General features: G+C 44.3%; 1 protein-coding gene across 1 annotated transcript in view; it reads right to left on the bottom strand.

Annotated features, from left to right (window-relative positions):
- Positions 1 to 360: 360 nt before the first annotated feature.
- The window catches only part of LOC308311024 (staphylococcal nuclease domain-containing protein 1-like), a gene marked incomplete at its 5' end in the record, with an annotated part of 92,025 nt that continues 81,726 nt past the window's right edge, over positions 361 to 10,659 (bottom strand). Inside the window, 2 exons of the mRNA XM_080757521.1 lie at positions 361 to 1,596; positions 5,703 to 5,747. Coding sequence (XP_080613647.1) covers positions 1,531 to 1,596; positions 5,703 to 5,747 — 111 coding nt within the window. The 3' untranslated portion in view covers positions 361 to 1,530. The remainder of the gene's footprint in view (positions 1,597 to 5,702; positions 5,748 to 10,659) is intronic.

The raw sequence follows: 10,659 nt of genomic DNA, 5'->3' as shown, positions 1-10,659 counted from the left end.
AAAGCTGCAGACAAGACAATTTAAGGTTCTGATCGTGAAGGACAAAATGCATCTTCCTCAGTTGCTCAATCTTCCAATCACACTTACAGCTCGGTGTCACATGGCCTCCTCAGCCGCGGGTAATGGACTCGTAGAATCTGGTCTCAGGTCCGAATGGGTCGACGAAGAACCACCGAGTGGCGCGCTACGAGCTTGTAGATCTGCTATTCTTTGAAAAATCGAAGACCGACTGACATAGAAACATAGCTTTTTCAGAAAAACTCTCAGGATGTAGAAGAACATTTTTTTAGAATCTGATGTCAGGTCAAAATTGGTCTAATAATAAAAAAAAAACGGCAACATAACTTCCGATTTGCTTATTTTAATTCAGATTTAATACAATGACAAGGTCCATTATAATAAGGAAACAAATTGAAACAACCGTTTTTCTGCTGTGGCACACACAGAGAGAGAGAGAGAGAGAGAGAGAGAGAGAGAGAGACTATAGACTGCCTAGAACGAGATCAGAACCATTATTAATAAGAATGTAAACATTACAGAAAGAAGAAGAGAGAGATGAATAAACATAATTTTATCTGTCCCCGTTAATAAAGAAGTGATACAGTAGAGTAATAAAAACATACAGAACACTCCCTAAACAGAGAAACATTATCATCATCACACAGATATACATCCAAGACAAAAATAAATGCATCCATTTGTCTGTTTGTCTGTCTGTTTGTTTTCTGCCTTTTCAACTCCTGTGTGTTTGTTTAAAATAAACTCCATTTACACGTTTTAAACATATCCTCACATTTACATGTCATGTCATCATTCAATAGGGAAGCAGGTGTTATAGCAAAAAAAATAAAAAAATAAACCTCCCTCCCCCCCCTCCTCCCCTCCCAAGAAAAAAAAGAGAAAAAATAAAATAAAATAAAGAAGAAAATCCCTTTGAAGTACAAAGGCAAGCAGGGGATTGGCTGTGGGGTGGGGGTGGTATCAATCAGATAGCAAAAACCGAGCATGATGATTGGTTGATAGATCTATCAGTCAGACGGCTGTGGTCCAATGATTAGATACAACATGGCAATTAATTAACAACAGATTGGCAATAATATTAGTGCAGGTTTTTTTTCATGATTAATATATAAGAACTGGCAGTGGGGCCTGTAGGTAGGAGGAGAATAATGAATAAAACACATACCATGATTTTTTGGGGGGACGAGTCACTGTTCTTTATAAAGCATGGTTATCGCATGCTCCAGGAGTCAGTAAGAGGTCAGGGGTCAGAGGTCAGGGGTCAGGGGAGGAAGGGGTTGAAATGTCGAATGAAAAGATAAAGAGAGTGTCTCGATCTGTCAATGCTTTCGTTGTCGTTATTATAGCCCAGCGTTCGTTCGTTCGTTCATTCGGTCGTTCTTCTTTCGTCTTCCGTCTCTCGTGTTTCCGCGTTGGTCTTTGGAATGGCGTTGGTCGGTCGGGTGGGTGTGTGGGGTGGGTGGGGGTGTGTGGCCCGCGGCCCCCCCCTCCCCCCTCCACACACACTTTTTAGCGGCTGTAGCCAAACTCGTCGGCGTCGTCTGCGCGGAAGTCGCCGTAGCGCCAGATGTTCAGCTGAACAAAAACAACAAACAAAATAGGTTGAGAAGACAATAGAGCCCAACAGGACAATATAGAGTCCAACAGGACAATATAGAGTCCAACAGGACTTTCTCTATGTTTCTTTAGGTCACATTCTCACCAGAGAGCTTTGCTGCGATTAAAAAGAATCCTGCTGCGCATTTTCAGAAAGTGCACTTCGTTTGGCAGGTGTGAAGGCTCATTCGAATCCTAATGCGTATGAAAGAACCGCATTTTACTCCGCCCTAAAAACGGGGGTTTCGCTTCGCTTCCAACCGCACTCGACTACGATTCGGTGCAGGTGTGATGAATGCAATCCGCAGTAAATAAAGGAAATGAAGCTATACAATGTGGCGGGTGAGGAGCTGAACACCGTTGGAGACGGAGAAGGCATATTTTACGCAGCGCAAAGATGTCCCGTTACCGTGGATAACGTTAATCCAACAGACAGACTGGAAGTGAGACGTTAAAGTGGAGCACAGAGCCATTAGGATGGGGGGGTGGGGGGGCAAAGCGCCGTTAGGATGGGGGGGTTGGAGGGGCGGGGGGCAAAAACACATCCCAACGACGCCTCTAAATGGGACTTGAATAACCTCTAAAGCACATTACGTGTTCAATGGTCGAGAGAGAGAGAGAGAGAGAGAGATAATAAAGCACCATCATCACTTTTTAATGAGCGGCTTTATGTTTAGACTCAGATAGGCCCCCCAAGACCCCCCCACACCCCCCTGTTCCATTAAGACCCTAATTCTGGGGACACACACCTCATAAAGCAGGACACGCATTCTCCATGGTTCCCCCATGTCGCAAAGGGTGTGTGTGTGTGTGTGTGTGTGACGTATGTGTGTGTGTGTGTGTGTGTGTGTGTATATTACTATACCTGTGAGGGTCAAGCGTCCCCACAAGTGTAGTAAAATTTGACAAATTGCGACGACTGACTTCCTGCTTCCACACAGAATGGCGCCTGATTCAATACTTTTAGCATTTTGGGCTTCAAGGGTAAAGGTTGAAAATGGCAAAACTTTTTTTTTTTTATGCCATTCATAAAATCATCCCCATCCTGAAGCCCTTATCCCACACCAAAGGGTCACCATGGTAACTCCTTGGGGTCCAAACGGTTGCAAGGAGTCGACGCTAAAACCGTCTCAACCCTTTGGTGTGGTCAACAAGACATATCACACCACTAACCTCGCCTCACCAGGCTTTCCACCACCTCGGAGGAAAGCCTGGTCTCTGTTTCAAAAGTCCGGATGATATGGTTACGTCATGTTGTAGTCATTGTTTTGTAGTCGACAGGCAGGAACAACAGGCGGCAACTTCCTTTTCCCTTTCACAATAAAAGCTCTCGTAGCCTGTAGCTTTTATTGAGAAAAAAGGAAGGAACCTTCCTTTTCCCTCAATAAAGTTGCCGCCTGTTGTTCCTGCCTGTCGACTACAAAACAATACTACAACATGACGTAACGATATCATCCTGATGACTACACAACAATACTACAACATGACGTAACGATATCATCCTGATGACTACAAAACAATACTACAACATGACGTAACGATATCATCCTGATGACTACAAAACAATACTACAACATGACGTAGCGATATCATCCTGATGACTACAAAACAATACTACAACATGACGTAACGATATCATCCTGATGACTACAAAACAATACTACAACATGACGTAACGATATCATCCTGATGACTACAAAACAATACTACAACATGACGCAACGATATCATCCTGATGACTACAAAACAATACTACAACATGACGTAACGATATCATCCTGATGACTACAAAACAATACTACAACATGACGTAACGATATCATCCTGATGACTACAAAACAATACTACAACATGACGTAACGATATCATCCTGATGACTACAAAACATTGACTACAACATGACGTAACTATATCATCCTGATGACTACAAAACAATACTACAACATGACGTAACGATATCATCCTGATGACTACAAAACAATACTACAACATGACGTAACGATATCATCCTGATGACTACAAAACATTGACTACAACATGACGTAACGATATCATCCTGATGACTACAAAACAATACTACAACATGACGTAACGATATCATCCTGATGACTACAAAACAATGACTACAACATGACGTAACAATATCATCCTGATGACTATACAAAACAATACTACAACATGACGTAACGATATCATCCTGATGACTACAAAACAATGACTACAACATGACGTAACGATATCATCCTGATGACTACAAAACAATGCTACAACATGACGTAACGATATCATCCTGATGACTACAAAACAATACTACAACATGACGTAACGATATCATCCTGATGACTACAAAACAATTCTACAACATGACGTAACGATATCATCCTGATGACTACAAAACAATACTACAACATGACGTAACGATATCATCCTGATGACTATAAAACAATACTACAACATGACGTAACGATATCATCCTGATGACTACAAAACAATACTACAACATGACGTAACGATATCATCCTGATGACCACAAAACAATACTACAACATGACGTAACTATATCATCCTGATGACTACAAAACAATACTACAACATGACGTAACGATATCATCCTGATGACTACAAAACAATACTACAACATGACGTAACGATATCATCCTGATGACTACAAAACAATACTACAACATGACGTAACGATATCATCCTGATGACTACAAAACAATACTACAACATGACGTAACGATATCATCCTGATGACTATAAAACAATACTACAACATGACGTAACGATATCATCCTGATGACTATAAAACAATGCTACAACATGACGTAACGATATCATCCTGATGACTACAAAACAATACTACAACATGACGTAACGATATCATCCTGATGACTACAAAACAATACTACAACATGACGTAACTATATCATCCTGATGACTACAAAACAATTCTACAACATGACGTAACGATATCATCCTGATGACTACAAAACAATACTACAACATGACGTAACCATATCATCCTGATGACTACAAAACAATGACTACAACATGACGTAACGATATCATCCTGATGACTACAAAACAATGACTACAACATGACGTAACGATATCATCCTGATGACTACAAAACAATGACTACAACATGACGTAACGATATCATCCGCTCCCGACAGGATCATATACCCTAAATGAAATGGTGCCCAGGCTACCACACCGCAGGGACAACACTAAAACAGTCTCGACCCTTTGGTGTGGTTTGGGATTTAAACGGCGACGTCTTCACAAGTATAGCAATGCACACACAAGTGTGTGTGTGTGTGTGTGTGTGTGTGTGGTTTGGAGGAGTGTTGTTCAGTGCGGAATTGGCTCTTGTTTAAGTGTGATTGCAATACATGTGTGTGTGTGTGTGTGTGTGCGTGTGCGTGTGCGTGTGCGTGTGCGTGCGTGCGTGCGTGCGTGTGTGTGTGTGTGTGTGTGTGTGTGTACGGTATTAGAGTCTCATCAGCCTGTGCGCTCAGCCGTTAACGCCGTGATTCACAGCTAATTAGCGGGCGTGCTAATTAGCGTTGCTTAGATGTCGTGGATGAGCGGCGCTGCAGAGGACTCTTCTCGCTTTGTCGCGTTTCTTGGCCGACCGTTCTCGGGGAAAGCGGCGGGTGCACTTTTCAGAAGGGCTCATTAAAAGCCCCCGCGATTGGCTGGTTCTCAGTGCGCCCTGTGAAGCTATTGGACGGTTTCTGTCAGTGGCTCGCTGCCTGTGAAGCCATTGGCTGATTCGCAGGGCGCCCTGTGAAGCCATTGGACGGTTTTCAGGGAGCCCTGTGAAGCCATTGGACGGTTCAGGGCGATGCAAGTTGGAAATGCATGCACGCACCCCTCACCAGCCTTAATCCGGTCTTCTTAACGAATGCCATGTCTAACCGATGCTACTGTCTGTCTAACCAATGCTACTGTATGGCTACTGTATGTCTAACCAATGTTACTGTATGTCTAACCAATGTTACTGTCTGTCTAACCAATGCTACTGTATTGTCTAACCAAAGGGTGCCTCCCCCTAGAGGCCAGAACAGTGAACTCACCCTGGCACTCTTGGCAGACTCCTGGCCGTTCAGATACTCCGTCACCTGCAGGGGAAGAGTTAAGAGATCATTAGCACTTTGTCACCGTTTGTGGGAAAAAAAAGCCTTATTTGTCCATTTTGACCTTTCAGGGCATGAGAAAATAAACATCACCCCCCCCCCCCCCCCGTCCCCTTAAACACAATGCAGTAGTTACCGTGTAGTCACATGATGCTCTCGCTAACACTTTTCATTGGTTCAAAATGTATATAAATCCACACAGACACTCTTAACCACTTTCACATTGGCGAGTCATCCATCATGGATGTTGGCGTACAGCGTAATATAAGACATGAGTCAATAGCACAGGCATACTCTTCACATACTAGAGCATGTCTGAAATAAGTGTCAGAGCTGAATGTAAATATGAAATAAATGTAGCTAGGTGTAATGTTAGAGACCACAGAAGTGAACCTTTCAAGCCTGTTTCTCTGCAAGACATTACTCTATAAGCCATTATCTCCAAAACCGGTGGGTCAAACTGAACAACCAATGTCAATTTGAAGCTGTGATTCCCTGCTTTCACATGACATGAAAAATCTGCTTAAATTTCGGCTGGATGAATGGATGGATGGACGGACGAACGGAGCAGTACAGAGAAACTATCCAGATACTCTGTGGAAGCAGTTTGAAAACATGAGCATTATCGTCAATATGCACACACACACACAAAGTAATGAGCCAGATGTGAGAAATGTGGGTGTTTAATTGCTTAGTGTACACGCAGATTCATTTGATAGCTACACACAGTGCCAGAAAAATAATAACTGCAGCTGGATTATTGTTACAATTGTGCTGTGAGCATGTGTGTGGAGAGTGTGTGTGTGTGTGTGTGTGTGTGTGTGTGTGTGTGTGTGGAGAGTGTGTGTGTGTGTGTGTGTGTGTGTGTGTGTGTGTGTGTGTGTGGTTAAACGCAGCGTTGACAAGTGCTCAATAGCTGCTATCCTGTGTTCCTGAGTGCTCCTTTCAGCGTGTGCTCCTATTGGCTCCCGTGGCGTTATGGAGCATGAGTGAATGACTCCTATTGGCTCCCGTGGTGTTGGAGCATGAGTGAATGCCTCCTATTGGCTCCCGTGGCGTTGGAGCATGAGTGAATGCGTCCTATTGGCTCCCGTGGCGTGTGGAGCATGAGTGAATGCCTCATTCACGACGCCCACAAAAGGAGGCTCAGAATGTGTGACTGTGTTCCAGCGGATGGTTTTGTTAGGAACCAGCAGACGGTGAAGGGAAGGTTTTGTGTCATTTTTATGTATTTTGTAAGGGATGGTTTTGTGCCTTTCATTCCTATTGAAAGGCACAATTCTATTGAATGGATGGGAAGACTGTGCGAATGATGACATATTAAAAACAGAAGAGATACTGGTATGGTATACTAGGTATGGTGAGGACGGATGCTCTTTTTTCAGCAATGCCACGCACGCACGCACGCACGCACACGTTTCTATAAAGGCCTGGTTATGCGCAACAAGGCTCTTGCGAATAAAATCCTGAATGGAAAAAAGACCTCAAAAAAGTCTTAGTTTTTCCTGCAAAAACACTTGCGCTGGAAGAGGGTGGATTTTGGTCTATATCGACCAAATGGAGTATGGAAACCCTTGCGGGAAAAGGTTTTTAAATGGAAAGAATTGATCTCGCATTATATATCATTATATTATATGGCTTTTGAACAGTTGTAAATGAAAAGAAATAAATATATGGGGAGGCAGGCAGTGGAGTCATCGGTGGATGGGTGGCTTTGGGTAGTAAGGAGTGATGTGGAAACATAAGGTCCCAATTCACTAAGCGATAAATAATCGTCTAGTGTTCAAAGCGTTCAAAGATCCAATCTGAATTCTGAATCCTCCCGAGGGGGGGGGGGGGGGGGGGGGGGGGGGTGGTGCTCGGATAATTTTGATATTTATCTGGATTTCTACTGTACAAATCAGACACACACACACACACACACACACACACACACACAATCTCTGCCAGTAACATGAAAGCTGGAGGGGTGAAGGAGGGGGGAGAGAGAGGCTGTTTCACCCACACAAAAATGCAGGTTAACAAATCCTGGAACATGCCAATCACACACACACACACATGCACACGCACACACACGCATGCACACACACACACACACACGCACACACACACACATACACACACACACAGACACACACACACACACACACACACACACAGTGTATGTGTGTGCGTGCCGTGCATGCTTGCACTACGACTTCAGTGGCAGGTGGTGTAGCTCTGCTGTTTTGGCATTAATATGTATGTCTTCATGACTGTGTGTCGTGTGTGCTGTGTGTGTGTGTGTGTGTGTGTGTGTGTGTGTGTGTGTGTGTGTGTGTGTGTGTGTGTGTGTGTGTGTGTGTGTGTCGGTGTGTGTGTGTGTGTGTGTCTGTGTTTCTGTGTGTGTGTGTGTCTGTGTTTCTGTGTGTGTGTGTGTGTGTGTGTGTTTCTGTGTGTGTGTGTGTGTGTGTGTGGTGTGTGTGGTGTGTGTGGTGTGTGTGGTGTGTGTGTGTGTGTGTGTGGGCAACATGCTGTGCCCAGGTGGTGTCCCTCCTGGCTCCAAGTGCAGAGTGAAAGTGGTGGATGTGAGAGAGAGAGAGAGACCAGACAGACAGACAGACAGACAGACAGACAGACAGACAGCGTGTTGAGGGTCTGGTGCGTAGGACGGTGCTCTCCTCTCTTATTTGAATATCGCATCCAAGAGAGAGAAGCGAGCGATGCCACGAAAAAAAACAAGAATCTGAGCGCGGAACACGGTGCGACGGAGACATAGAGAGTAACAAACAGCCCCTCCCCCTCGCCCCCCCCCACCCCCCCCCCCCCACCTCTTGTTACCCGCACTGCCAAGATTGGATGTCAGCCTCCGTAAGGGGCCATTAACCCGTTCAGGCCTCATGACGTCGAAATTAAAAAGAAATGTCTTCTATATAAATCATGACAATTTTCTGAACGATTTGAGGCACATTTTCATGATTTCTTTCCAAAAAAAACAGCAGACCTACAAGCTCGTAGCGCGCCACTCGGTGGCGCGCTATGAGCTTGTAGATCTGCTGTTTTTCCAATAGCTAAATTATAACATAATTGTTTAAAAAAACACCAAAAGGAGGTTCCCGGCCGAAATGGGTTAGAGTCGATGGGGAACAACGACTCTCACGCTCCGCAACAAGGCCTTCGTCATTAACGGCAATGAGGATTACACGCACACACACACACACACACACACACACACACACACACACACACACACACACAGTCACACACAGTCACACACACACACACACACACACACCTCTAGATGCTAACTGCCTTCCTCGACCGCCCTGCCCCATTCATCTGTGCTCATCTCGCTGTCTGCCTGCCGACACTCCCATCTTTCACTGTCCCTTTCCCCTCCTATCTCGTTTGCTGCTGCCTTGTTGTATAAGAAACCAAAAACAACTAAAACAAAGTCGAACCACGCCGTGTGAATCCCTGTGTGGTCCCCCCGTCGGTTCTACTGGGTTTCTGTGGTCTCCCCGTCGGTTCTACTGGGTTTCTGTGGTCTCCCCGTCGGTTCTACTGGGTTTCTGGCATTTATTATTATTCTGGGTTGAAGACCCCCTTGGTTTGATTCATAGATTGAAATATTTATTAACAGTTTGCAGAATTACAGTACATTTCAAGCACAAACTCAATACAAAGACTGTGTTAACTGTGAGTGGAGGACTACCCAATTAAGCATTACACTTGTTTACAACAGGGTCCACCTTGTTCAATTCATCAAAACATTTAGAGACGTACAAATAGACACTTCTATATAGTTAAAGGAGGTAAAAAGGGAAAAGAAACATATACAGTGAGGGGTAAAAGGGGGGGCAGTGGGGGGATTCAGATTTTACAGGGGGCCAGTTTCTAATTGCAGCCTTCCGTATAGGTGCCCTTTGAAAGCGGTTTTGAAGGAGTCAAGGGATTCGCATGTCTTAATGACTGTTGGTAGGGCGTTCCACATTTTGGTGGCATAGGAGCAACAATAATTTAGTCCCTTGTCCACTGTGTTGTGGCATATTTTATTATTCCGGGTTGAATAACCCGGAATAATAATAAAACCGGTATTTCTTTTGGGTCAAAATGTTGTCCCCAGAATAGGAACACATCCGACCCTGACGGGAGGATAAACACGTCAGCTTTGCTCGTTTCTCTAAAAAAAAAAATGACAAGTTTGACAACCCTGGCCTCCCACACGACACCCATCCGTAAAACTTACTTAAATCCATAGCGACATTTTGCACGGGTGTTTTGGATCTCACATGCTTTTGCATAGTAGTAGTTAGAGGGGGTTATGGATTCCCCCGGCAGGGGAGCAAGACAAGTCTACCCACCACTTGTCAAAGGGTTGATGAAGACTTGTCACAGAAGCAAAGCACAGCAGAGTGTGTGTGTGTGTGTGTGTGTGTGTGTGTGTGTGTGTGTGTGTGTGTGAGAGAGAGAGAGAGAGAGAGAGAGAGAGATAAACTCAATGTTTGCGTGAAGGTTGAAGGAACAGACTTGAATGGAATTTCTCATGGATAGAAAAAAGCAAAGACAAGTAAGTGCCTGTTGACACCTCAAACTGTGGCTCTGGACTTCTGACGGAAGCCTTTCTTTAATACAGTCACAGAAAAAAGGCTATTAAAAAAAATGATGGGTTCACATCGCTCACAGCCTCCTCTCTCTGGAGTGGCTTTCAACTGGAATGAAGACATTTGGAATTCCATTCCAAAAAGCTGCTAAATCTGAGACTAAAACAACCCACGAAAGTCTCAATTTAACGCTACAACAAAGCTACTGCTCTCCCCAAATCTGTCTGTCTGACAGGCTGTCTGCCCCTCACTGAATACTGTCTGTCTGACAGGCTGTCTGCCCCTCACTGGATACTGTCTGTCTGACAGGCCAT

Source organism: Protomyctophum bolini, assembly GCF_963924005.1.
Source record: "Protomyctophum bolini genome assembly, chromosome: 23".
Classification (NCBI taxonomy): Eukaryota; Metazoa; Chordata; class Actinopteri; order Myctophiformes; family Myctophidae; genus Protomyctophum; species Protomyctophum bolini.
This window is presented reverse-complemented; position numbering and strand designations above follow the sequence as displayed.